This window comes from Gekko japonicus, unplaced genomic scaffold (genome assembly GCF_001447785.1).
Source record: "Gekko japonicus isolate JY-2015 unplaced genomic scaffold, Gekko_japonicus_V1.1 scaffold182, whole genome shotgun sequence".
NCBI classification, from domain to species: Eukaryota; Metazoa; Chordata; class Lepidosauria; order Squamata; family Gekkonidae; genus Gekko; species Gekko japonicus.
This window is the reverse complement of record NW_015173128.1, coordinates 395456-408313: the sequence shown is the minus strand read 5'-3', so window position 1 is coordinate 408313 and position 12858 is coordinate 395456. Positions and strand designations below refer to the sequence as shown.

At 49.5% G+C, this 12858-nt stretch overlaps 1 protein-coding gene across 2 annotated transcripts in view; it reads left to right on the top strand.

Annotated features, from left to right (window-relative positions):
* SSH2 (slingshot protein phosphatase 2) overlaps positions 1–12858 on the top strand; it is a 99514-nt gene that overhangs the window by 31436 nt on the left and 55220 nt on the right. The window contains exons 2-3 of one of the 2 annotated variants that reach the window (XM_015422069.1): positions 8867–8970; positions 10463–10527. In XM_015422069.1, the coding sequence (XP_015277555.1) occupies positions 8867–8970; positions 10463–10527 (169 nt within the window). The remainder of the gene's footprint in view (positions 1–8866; positions 8971–10462; positions 10528–12858) is intronic. The other variant, XM_015422070.1, reaches the window with a different exon arrangement.

Here is a 12858-nt window from a genome sequence, read left to right as displayed (position 1 = left end):
CAGTGGCGCCTGAGTGGTGGGTGTTGCCTTCTGAAACACTTCCGGTGATGTCAGGGGGTGTGGTGTATGCAAATAAGTTATGCTAATGAGCTCCTGCACCTCTTTTTCTACGAAATGACCCCTGTCCTAAAGAATGCTTGTAAAGGATGCAGAGGTACAATGTACATTGTGATCAGTTTGCTTAGAGCAGAGGGGAAGTGCTTGGGGGCAGAAAGTTAGCATCTGCAGTGAGATAAGAGTCCCGTGTCCCTATTCAGCCATAGGGGGCCCATTGTGAATGAACCCAAGTTCAGCAAACCCAAGTTCCCCTTGAAGCCTCTTTGCTCGAAGACTGCCTTAGGCCAGCCGGGGTGTCAGAGTGGATTATTGCTTAGGTCAGAAACGGTTATTGTGTTAGTTGCTGTAGATTTTCCGGGCTGCATGGCCACGGTCTTGGCATTGTAGCGGCTGACGTTTCGCCAGCAGCCGTGACTGGCATCCTCAGAGGTATAACACATAAAGATGGAGTACTCTCCGTGTCAAGGTGAGAAAATGGTAGGCAGGTAATTTATATCTACTCAAGAGGGTGGGGTAGGGCTGAGTCATTATCTTGTAGGGGTTCCCCAGGCTGTGACATGCTAACTGAACTGGAATCTGCATATCCTATGAGCTTGATTTGAGGCTGCCTAAGACCTAAAGTCAAGCCAACGGACTCGCTGGGCTGGGCCCCTGAATAGCCCTGAGCAAAGGGAGCCTTTGTTCGACCTGACTGCCTTTCTTTCAAGCTTCTGCAGCTGTGCAGATAGTTACAGATGTTTGCATCAAAGGAGCTTCCCACGCTTGACGGGCCGTGCATTGCAGAAGTGCTGGGAAGCCTGCGCTCCACTTCCTTTCTCAGAAGGCCCCACTTCCCTGTTCTGCCGCTGCCGCGTAGCTTACGGTGACGCATCCCCTGTTCTGTTTGTTCCGCTGCGGTGTCCCTTTTGGGATTCTCAGCCTGTCCTCTCTCCGCCCTCTGGCTTTCAGAGGGGAGGGTCTGAGCTGAATTCTGTGGCTTGAATAAAGGCCGTGTATACCACCAAACCATTTTTTCTGATTCTTTTTTCATCTTTCCACAATTGCACTATTTGTGTCCTTTATGCTACTGCTGTAGTCTTTGGAGGGGGCAGGGAGCCAGAGAAGGGCAGGAATCCGATCCCAGGCCCCTGAAAATTTTAGGCCTAGTTCACACAAGCAGGAATGCGGGGGTGGGGGGGGGTCGAAGGGACTGCAGCCACTTCCTGCTTGAAGAGGGTCACGTTTTGGAATGCTTCCCACTGGTAGAAGCTCCCTGCGAGAAGCAACGTGAAGGCCTGGAATGAAACTCGAGGTTTTTATTTTATTTTACTTTTGATTGAAAGAAATGCAACAAAACAGCAAAGACAAAGAACGCATTACAGTCAAACATCAGAATATGGAATGAAAACAGAAATATAAAATCCAAGAATAGACAAGGAGTAAACAAGGAGCTGCGGTGGCTCAAGTGGTTAAGACGCTGAACTGCAGGCTATGGAAGGTCGGTAGTTCAGCAGTTCGGGACCCGAGTGTGCCGCATGACGGAGTGAGCTCCCATCTCTAGTTCCAGCTCCTGCCAACCTAGCAGTTCGAAAGCAAGAAAGTGCAAGTAGATAAATAGGTACCGCTTCGGTGGGAAGGTAACAGCGTTCCGTGCGCCTCGGTGTTTAGTCACACCGGCCACATGACCACGGAAACGTCTTCAGACAGCGCGGGCTCTTCGGCTTTGAAACGGAGATGAGCACCGCAATCCTAGAGTCGGAGTCGACTGGCTTTCAAGCAAGGGAACCTTTACCTTTACTAAACAGGATACCCCAACACATTCCAGAAATTAAACTTCGCATCCGTCAAGAAAAAATAAAAAATGTGGGGGAGTGTTGGGGGGAAAACTCTGGGTTGTTTTTTTTTTTGAATGAATAAAGTTCATTTTAAGACAGTTTTGCTCTCTTAAAATGTGTAATAAATATGAAGATTGTGTATGACAATGTACAGCGTTAGATAATGATTCCTGTGTACACTGTTAATACATACAATATATTTTCAAGTCTATATATATTTTAAATAGGGTTGCCAAATTTTAATTTCCTACCGGCAGGGGATCTTCCGGCCGGTCCGGGAGCTGCTCGCGGATGCGCGCGCCGCCAGGACGTCACCAGAAGTGATGTCACATGCTGGGCGGGGCCATGCCGTTTGAGGGGAAAACAAAGAGTTTCCCCCTCAAACGGCGTGGCCCCGCCCCCAGCGTGCGACGTCACTTCCCCCCCCCACAATTAACATGCAATAACGTGGATAATAATTGCATCATTAAAGAAGAGTTCAGTGTTTTGTTAGTGTTCAGCTCAATCTTCAAATTTGTCACTAGCCCTATGATGAACGGAGGAGATGGCTTCTCTCTCCATCAAACACTTTCTTTTCTTTACTGCAAAAATTTCTGTGTTCTAACCTTTTATTTTTTCCTGTCTCAGGTGGCAAAAGCTAAAATAACGCGTACAAAAGTAGCACAGGGTGCAGCCATTTGCCCTTATCTTTAGTATTGCGTGTATTTGCAGTAAGGTATTAAACTTTTAACTTCACAGATATGCCAAAAAGTACATTTTGTAGGCTAATGGTGCATTTTATTTTAAAGCTGTAAAATAAGCTTAGGCTTTCTAAGAACATAAGTATGCCATAGATTGCAATGTCACATGGGAAACATTTTTAAAAGTAAAAGTTCAGGAGGCAGAGTTTTGCATTCAGCACCATTCAGTGCTGTTTTTGTGGCAGCCCAGCATCTGTGCATACAGCTCTTGTGTGTGCCTCATTCTTAACAAATTAAAAATTAGTGGCAAAGTTAGTCCAGGACTTATCTTTGGAGAGGGCAGGTATGGGGAGAAGAGTGGAAAGCTCGGGTTTCCGTACCTGGAGCAAAGGTGTGTTCTGCAGCCTGGCTATTTTTGCAGCCTCCCCATAATCCAACCAGGGTCAGACCTTTGTCCTTGTGTTTACTGCCTCAGGTTTCTGTTTTTGCGTTCATACAATTGCTGCTTTTCTTGCTTGTTCTGTTCTGCTTCGCTTGACCTTCCCAGATTTTTTCCGCCCTGTGCATGAATGATCTGTTTTTCTACATTCTCAGAGAATGCACGGCAACAAAAACAGCACTTAGAACTGGCGCGCCTCATGCCGTCAGAGCCCACTGACTTTGCGAATGCGTTCCGATAAAAAGTTGCCAGTTCTGAGTTGGCAGGGAACTTGGCAAGCGCTGCAGCTTCCAGAGCTGGTGTTTGTTGGTTGGTATGCATGCATAAGCAAAGATCTCTGTCCCAAGGAGTATACAGGGTGTATGTTGACAGTGGGGGAGATGGCGGAAGAATGAGCAGGAACGATTGGGCTTTGCTATAGTAGCAGATAAGGACAGAGGGGGGTAAAAGGGCCTGGCAGAAGAGGCAGGTTTTCACAATCCAAAAAAATAGGGTTACCTGCAATGTTCCCTCTAAGCTGAGTTAGTGTGAGCTAGCTCACAGTTTTTTAGCCTCCGGCTCACGCATTTTTGTCTAAGCTCAGGAAGGATAGCTCCAGAGCAAACTAAGTGATGCAGTGGCCAAATCGCTTGCTCACAACTTTAATGCCAGTAGCTCACAAAGTAGAATTTTTGCTCACAAGACTCCACAGCTTAGCGGGAACCTTGGTTGCCTGCAGTTGGGGCCTCGAGATCTCCCGTTTGGAATCTCCGGTTGATCTCCTGACGGCAAAGATCAGTTCCCCCAGAGAAAATGGCTGCTTTGGAGGGGGACTCTGACATTGTACCCTAAGGAGGTCTCCTCCCTAAATCCTGCCTCCTGTCCCCCCCCCCCCCCCCCCAATCTTCAGGTATTTCTCAATCTAGAGCTTACAGCTCTAAAACGGATGGTGTGTTGAAGCCTGGTTCACACATGTAGGAGAATGAGGAGGTAAAATGGACTGCAGCACTTCAGACTGCAAATGAAAGAAAGCCCAGCACGGAATGTTTCTTTGTATAGAAGTCCCTGCAGAAAGAAAGCTAGCACATCAGGGAGAAAGACCCTCTCCTTCCCCTCTTGACCGGTTCCCTATTTGCAGGCAGTTTTTTTTAAAAGGAGAGCATTCCCACGTGTGATCCTCCCACCTGCAGACTGATGTGGTCCAGACCACCTCCTTCCATCGCAAATGACAGAACCAAGCCTGGTGGGGGAAGAGCTGAATCCGTGGCAGCAGGGGCTAGCGGCAAAGTCTTTTCCAAGAGCAGGAGGAGGACTGAAGGAGGAGGGGTGGCGTTGGCATCGCCTGCACCTGGCACTAAATTTCTTAGATCCTTGGTCATTTTGCATGTTGGCATTTTGCGCATCAGTGTGTGTGGGGGGGGGGTTCCAGGGCCCCCGGGGGGCATGGGAAATGGTTGTAGTCAAGCAACTTGTGAGCGTCCTCCCGAACATTTGGGGGGGGGGGCAGAGGGGATCTTTGTTGGAGAGCCCGTGTGGGCAGTCCTGGCGATGCTCCCGGGGACTAAAAGCTGGATGTGGAGCCAGGCGTCTGCTCAGATGGCCTTAAGGGCCGAAAGGGAAAAGATTGCTTTAAATCTGTCTTTAGATCCAGCTTCCCACTTCTAGTTCAGACCTTTTGGGAGGCGGCTTTCATAGCAACCGGTTACTCTGTCAAATAAAGCCTATCAGTTTACGACTGAATAAGTTCCAGCTCCTGCCAACCTAGCAGTTCGAAAGCAAGAAATTGCAGGTAGATAAATAGGTACCACTTTGGTGGGAAGGTAACAGCGTTCCGTGCGCCTCGGTGTTTAGTCATGCCGGCCACATGACCACGGAAACGTCTTCGGACAGCGCTGGCTCTTCGACTTTGAAATGGAGATGAGCACCCCAACCCTAGAGTCAGATTCGACTGGCTTTCGAGCAAGGGAAACCTTTACCTTTTTAAGGACTTTTGAAGGGAGGGCACAGATTTCTGCTTGACTTTCTCAGTACATATGCAGCAGGACGCTCGGCAAGATCCAGATACCTGAAGGCATTGCCTCTGTCCGAAGCTGGCCCCAGAGTGCTTGGTAGGGTTGCCAACCTCCAGGCAGAGCCTGGACATCTCCAGGAATTACACATCTCCAAAAGATTTAGATCATTTCCCCTGGAGACACTGGCTACTTTGGAGGTCGGACTCTATGGCATTATACCCGGCTGGGGTCCTTCCCCTCCCCAAACCCTGCCTTCCCCAGGCCCCACCCCCCACCAATCTCCAAGAGTTCCCCCACCTGGAGTTGGCAACCCTAATGCCTGGGAACATTAGTTCCCTGGTGTCAGGTCTGTCTGTAAAACGGTTTGGGGAGACCCAACCGAGCTCATTGCAGACATAACATCGAGTTTGGCCGTTAAGCAGGCGTCGATGCCTGGTACTGTACAGAATTCAGACCATGGTCCCTGTGAATGTATATATGGTACTGTACAGAGGCAAATGGGGCAATTGCCGGGTAGGAGAAGAAGAGAAGAGATTGGATTTATACCCCGCCCTTCACTACCCAAAGGTGTCTCACAGTGGCTTACAAACTCCTCTCCCTTCCCCTCCCCACAACAGACACCCTTGTGAGGTAGGTGAGGCTGAGACAGCTCTGACAGAAACTGTTCTTTTTCAAGGACAGCTGTGCCAGAGCTTGTTACTGGCCCAAGGTCACATCAGCAGGTGCAAGTGGAGGAGTGGGGAATCAAACCCGGTTCTCCCAGATTAGAGTCCGCACACTTAACCACTACACCAAACTGGCTCTCCCGGGTAGGAGGGTGGAAAAGGCACACAGCCTATTGAGTTGCATGTTTATTGTTCCATGTTACGGATTCTGTATTCTTAGAGCTCCTTCATATGTCTGGAGTCACTGTCAGCTAGAGGTGTCCTTGGAGTGCCATGCTGGAAGATTAATTCCCACGTGCTTCTGGGCCAGATCCAGACCAGGACCATGATGGGAAGAAGGGGTTAAACCCTTCCCCCACATTGCTGAGGGCTACACGTTAGTTTCCACTACGGGGCAAACAGTGCCCCTCCCCTGCACCATGTCAGGTTGGGGAACCGGCAGGGGAGGGGAGGGTTAATCTCCCTTTCTGCATGCACCAAGGTCCCAATCTGAATTGGGCCCAAATGTGCACTGGAATTCAGTTCCCAGAATGGCACTTCCAAAGCAGCTGATACTCCACACATCTGCTACATGGAATTTGTAGCATGTGAACCTGATCGCATGGTAGCGTTCCCAGCCTCCAGGTAGGACCGGAGGTCTGGCGTCCCAGAATTACAAGTGATCTCCAGACTGCAGAGATCCGGTTCCTCCGGAGAAATTGGGTGCTTTGGAGGGAGGGATCTGTGGCATCCTATCCTGCTGAGGTCCCACCCCTCCCAGGCTCCGCCCTCGTTTCTCCCAGAATTTCCCGACACGGAGATGGCATCTCTGTCTTGCAGTAAACTGCTTTAAGGCTGGGAAATGGGGTTAAAATATTAATATATTTCTAATTACTTGATCTCGGGGTTTTCCTCCCACATATGTTTTATGTGTACGTATACAAAAAAAAGAATTTCATCTGAATAGTCTGACACAGGGTGACATAAATTTCATTTTAGCAAAAGGTAACGGTTTCCCTTGCTTGAAAGCGAGTCAAATCCGACTTTAGGGGGCGGTGCTCATCTCTGTTTCCAAGCCGAAGAGCCAGCGCTGTCCAAAGACGTTTCCGTGGTCGTGGCCGGCATGACTAAACGCCGAGGCACACGGAACGCTGTTAGCGTCCCATCAAAGCAGTACCTATTTATCTACTTGCAATTTCTTGCTTTCGAACTGCTAGGTTGGCGGGAGCTGGGGCCAGAGATGGGAGCTCACTCCGTCATGCGGTACTCAGGTATCAAACTGCTAAACTACAGACCTTCTGGTCTGCAGCTCAGCGTCTTAACCTCTAAGGGATTATAAGTATACCTTTGAGCACTGTTAGTTTTAAAGATAAAACTGAAGTTTGAAGAAGGAAAAATCCACCTTTGGCTGAGTTATGACAGTATGGGCTTTTTAGTTAGGAAAAACACATTCAGGGGAAAGCCGTACTGGTTTACAAAATTTGTGCAGTGGGATGGTCGCGGTCAATACTAAATCTTGAGGCCACCTTACAAAGTTGATTGGCAATAGGGGCAGGTTAAGTGACTTATAACTTGTGGAACTCCCTGGCGCAAGATGTGGTGACGGTCACTAGCTTAGATGGCTTTTTAAAGGGTTACAAAAATGCACGGGAACATGACAGCGTTAACAGGGACTGCTGTGGCATATATACTTGCTGTGTAGTTTTCAGACCTTTCTCAGTCATTCCTAAGGTTTTTTACTTGCTTTCTGGGAAACCTCATTTCGCTCTTCCCTCTGGGAAGGGTTTGATTCGACATCTTTAAAAAAATCTACTTGTTAAATGAATATTGTATTTTGCAAGGACTGGATGCTTGAATCCAGCTTCCTAAACAACCCTTGTGGAGAGAGGTGGCAAAATAAACATTTAACCAGAAGGGAAAGCAGAAGATGATGGTTGGTCCCCTGGGTAAATTAGTGCTGGCAGGCTGAGTTTCCCTGTGTTAAAGCTTGGAGAACCGGGGCCTTTTGGCAGCGCGTGGAGCGTCTGGCTCACTTCTCTGTGCAGTTTCTGGTTGACTCCTTTTTAAAACAGAAAATACTTGTTTTTTTTACGACAGAGCATAAGCCTCAGATTTTGCAGACCAGAGAGACACTTAACCGCAGGACAGATGTGATGAATTTCACAACAGGCTGCAGATGTCTTGTTTTCTGTGTATGGTTGTTGTTGTTTTTTTAAAGTCTGTTTGTAAACCCAGCCAACCTTAAAGGGTGTGTTTTCCTCGCTTCGTTTTTAAGAATTGTTTTTCAAAAGTCAGGCCTCTTACAGACCTTCATGTCACACTTTTGGAAGCCGAGTCCATGTCATTCTTGGATCCGTGGGTGGATGCGGCGCCCCGCTCTTGGGCAGTCCTCGGGGAACAATGGCAGAGACACCCCACACACAAACGCGCATGCGCACACACACACATGGGCAGTAAACGGGCTTTATTTTAAACAATCCTACCAGCAATTAATTTCCCCTGGATTATTGGCAGCAGGGTTTCTGGAAACAGTAAACGGCATTTTGCAAAATGGTGTAAAAAGATACCGAAAAGAGCGACCCGCATGTCGAAGGGATTGGGGCTACTTCCCTACTAAGAAAAAGTCCGCGCATCTGGAACTTCTAAGCTAGAGAGGCAATGGGGTGCGGGTGGGTGTATGTGCTTGGTGGCCTTGGTAAAATGCAGAAGGGTGTGAAGAGGGCGCATAGGCCTCACAATCTAGGCACGTATCCTTCCCCTTTCCTTCTCATGCATAAATCCCCTCCCCCAAGAGTTTGCTGCGACGGTTGTCTAGTATTACCGCTGTGTCAGGACTGAACTGGTGGACGTCCCCAAAAGGTAGTCTGCACAGCCACTCCAAGCCAAGCTTTCCCAGTCTCCAGAGCTGCCTTGACCTCTGCAGGCTCCCAATGTCTAGAGCTCCAGTGTCTTCCTATCCCACATTCATTTGCTCCGCAGTAGCTTCAGGACAGGCCGTAGCAAAGTGGTATGATTTCACACAGGTACCCAGGCAAAAGTGCATTGTTATGGCAAAGGGAGAGCAAGTGGGAGAGTTGTGTGTTTCTAGTTGTCGTCCCTTGGGGCAGAATGAAAAAAAAGACTGGTGGGGCAGGACCCTCCCCGCTCCCCCCCCCTCCTCCTGCTTCCGCAGGCAAAAAACCTGTGTTTCCTTTTTGGTTCATTGTGTCTTTCTCTCTCCCCCCCCCCTCCTGTCTTGCAGCATCAGTGAAAGCTTTCTCACGGTGAAAGGCGCAGCCCTCTTCCTGCCTCGTGGAAATGGTTCTTCAGCTCCCCGGATCAGCCACCGGCGCAACAAACATGCAGGTAACTTACCTTCCCTTCCAGTAGGAACTTGGGCACACTGCTCCTCTGCAGAGCGAGGGTTCATATGTTACCCCTTCTGATGAGGCATGCTCACTCTCTCTCTCTCTCTCACTCTCTCCTCTCCTGTATCTATGAAAGGCCTAGGAAAATGGCCTTTATCTCACATTGTCTCTGTCGACTTCCCACTTTGGGTCACCTATCTTTGCAAATACTGCCCTTGGGCCGAACCTGTACATAACTTGCCGGGGCCTTGCAGTCCCCAGCTGTGGTTCCCTGATAAACCATAGTCTGGCTGGCTGGACCAGTCCAATGAAGACTGGTTGGAGCCCTGACCTGGATAGCCCAGACAAGCCCAATCTCGTCCGGTCTCAGAAGCTAAGCAGGGCCGACCCTGGCAAGTATTTGGATGGGAGACCTCCAAGGGATACCAGGGTCAGGAGGCAGAGGCAGGCTATCGAGCCACTTCTCTGAACGTCCTCCGTGCCCCAGTAGGAATCGCTAGAGGTCGCCATGACTTCCAGGGACGGACATGGAAACATACGCGTGGGTGCAAAACAACAACAACAAAAAAGACTGGTTGGAAGCCCTGTTTCTGGCCTGCCTTGCATGAACATATTGCTGTCTCTGGAAGGTAAATGGGGCAAGAGTAAATGCAAGCACCAGGGGAGGGGGATAGGGGCCTGGGCTGTTTACTCGAGGGTTGCCAGGTCTTACCTGGCTGCCAGCAGGGGGGCTCCAGCCCGAGTGCCTGGAGCTTGTGGCGCACGCTGCAGTGATGTCACCCAGAAGTGACGTCATTGTGCCAGGAACATTGTGCAAGGGATGCTCTAGCACTTTCCCAAATACTCTATGGTCACCATAGAGTTTTTAGGCAAATGCTAGAGTGCCCCCGTTGTGACATGCCCGCACAATGACATCACCTCTAGGTGCCATCAGGGCTATTTTTGGGCAGGAACGCACAGGAACGGAGTTCCGGCTGGCTCCTGAGTTGGCCACGCCCAGCAGGAACTCATTAGCATAAGAGGCCACACCCAACATCAGAAACTCATTAGGATTGGCTACATAAGGGATGTGTGGCCTAACATGCAAAGGAGTTCCTGCTACAAAAAAAGCCTTGGGTTTTGACAACAAACAAAGTAAACAGAATAAGAAGCAAAAGGTGGGTGTGGCTGCTTGACCACACTTCTGGTAACATGGGGCCTAATATGTTAATGAGATGTGACGTCAGGGTGTGACCTAATATGCTAATGAGTTTCTGCTGTTGGGTGTGGCCTATTATGATAATGAGTTCCTGCTGGTCTTTTTCTACAAAAAAAGCCCTGGGTGCCATCATCACAATGGGGCTCTTTGGAGCAGGGCTCCTCCCACCGGCCAGCTGACTCGCAGCGGATTGGGGGCCCTGAAAGCTGGGGAAACCCCGCCCCCATTAGCGGGGGGGGGGGATGGCGACCCTTGTTTGCTCTGCTTCCTGACTCCTCCTTCTCTGCTCCAGGGGACCTTCAGCAGCACCTACAAGCCATGTTCATGCTTCTCCGACCAGAAGATAATATCCGGCTGGTAGGTCTCCTCTGTCTCTTTGTTTGCCGCTGAATCCTTGTGCTCCCCAGTGGGGCCTTTGGGAGACCGCTCCCAGGCCCCACTCCATCCCCCCCCCCCAATCTTAAAACCAGGTAACGTGAGGGCTCATGTCGTCCAGCCCCGCCGAGCGCTTCCAGCGTCAAGCAGTAAAGGGGTGCTTTAATCATGCTGCTGGCAGCTCCGGAGGTCATTGTTCCGCCGTATCACTGGCGACATTGTATATCTCTGTGGGCTGTTATTTTGGTTTATTTGATAAATCAGCCTTCCTCGAGGCAGGAAAAAAAGGGTGCCACGGGGGCCAGGACAATGGGGTCTCTTTGTGCGGCACTAAATGTAGAGAGCTGAGATCACGCAGGGGCCACCGTTTGATCGTCCGTTTGAAGGCTGGTGGGCCAGTCACACGGAACTATTAAGCTCTCGGAATATTAACTCACAAAGCAAATGGCCTTTCTTCCTGGGTTGCCTTATCCAAGGGGGGGAGGGGGAAGTATTATGATTTTTGTTCTCCCCGAAGAGAGCTAGGGGATGATCTTTTGGGGAACCAGCAGTGCTCAGTGCCAGGATTTAATGATCTCTGCTGTGCAAGCCAGTTCCCAAGGAACTAAACACAAGGTGGGACCATGCAAACGACAGTGGTGGGGTTGTGCAGATCGGCTGCATTCTCAGGAGTTCCCACAGAGCTCTGCACGCTTGGTACTTGCACAGAGCTTTTCTGCATTTCCCAAAGCCCTATGCGTTCCTGCGGTATCCAAACTAGATGTGATACTGGGAAACCCAAGAATAGATTTTAGCAGCATTTTTTAAAAAGCAGGAAATAGCTCTATGGGACCAGTCAGGATCAAGACCCTTGAGTAGGAGGCATTTCTGTCCAAGAAATGGTGTGGGGTGTTAAGCACACATACCCATCCCAGTGCCATAGTTCCAGTACAAATCCACACAGCTGCTTTTAGACAAAATCTAATGTCCGGAAATCTGCATAGCTTGTCTAATTGAGCTTGTCTCCTAGCTTGTCTAATGAGCCTTGAGAAAACCAAGCTGCTAGTTCTTTGGGAGGCAAGTGTAGGTTTGAAACCAGGAGCGGTGTCTGCTTGTCGAGAATTTGTGTGCAGATCACCGGGCATGATATTGAACAGTTCCCAAGCAGTTTTGGGACCTCAGCAGCAGACAAAGCTTTTTGTTCCTTTCTGCAAGTGTGCAAGACAGATGCACAGTTTCAGAATTTATGTAGGTCTCAGAATTCAGCTTTTCATGGTGCAGAATTTGGAAGGATTTAGTGCACAGTAAGAACATTAGAAGGAGCTGCGGTGGCTCAAGTGGTTAAGACGCTGAACTGCAGGCTGTGGAAGGTCGGTAGTTCAGCAGTTCAAGACCCGGGGGCCGCATGACGGAGTGAGCTCCCGTCTCTAGTTCCAGCTCCTGCCAGCCTAGCAGTTGGAAAGCAAGTAATTGCAAGTAGATAAATAGGTACCACTTCAGTGGGAAGGTGACAGCGTTCCGTGCGCCTTGGAGTTTAGTCATGCCGGCCACATGCCCACGGAAACGTCTTCGGCCAGCGCTGGCTCTTCGGCTTGGAAACGGAGATGAGCATCGCAACCCTAGAGTCGGATTTGACTGGCTTTCGAGCAAGGGAACCTTTTCCTTTACCTTTTTAAGAACATAAGAACATAAGAGAAGCCAATGTTAGATCAGGCCAGTGGCCCATCCAGTCCAACACTGTGTCACACACAGTGGCCAGAAATACCAGGTGCCATCAGGAGGTCCACCAGTGGGGCCAGGAGACTAGAAGCCCTCCCACTGTTGCCCCTCCAAGCACCAAGAATACAGAGCATCACTTGCCCGAGACTGAGAGTTCCTAACTATACCTTGTGACTAAGAGTTCCTAACTATACCCACTGATGGACCTCTGCTCTATATGTTTATCTAATTCCTTCTTGAAGCTGTCCACACAACTCCTGTGGCAGTGAATTCCATGTGTTAATCACTCTTTGGGTGAAGAAGTACAGTGCACAAGTTTGTTTTTTCCCCCTTAAGGGATGTCGTAGATTATAAACCCAGTGAAATCTAAGGATTAGGCCTTTCAGAGGAAAGGCCTGTGAAGTGTCCTGATCCGGAATTTTCCATTTAATTCGTCTATACCTCACCTTTCTCCCCAAAGCGACTTATGTCCTCCTCTCCTGCATCTTATCCTGAGAGTGTGTGACTGCCCCAAAGTCTCCCAGCAAGCTTCCATGGCAGAGTTGGGATCCAAACCAGATCCGGCACTCGAAGCACTGGTTCTCCACACTGGCATACCCATCCATCGGAGTCGCT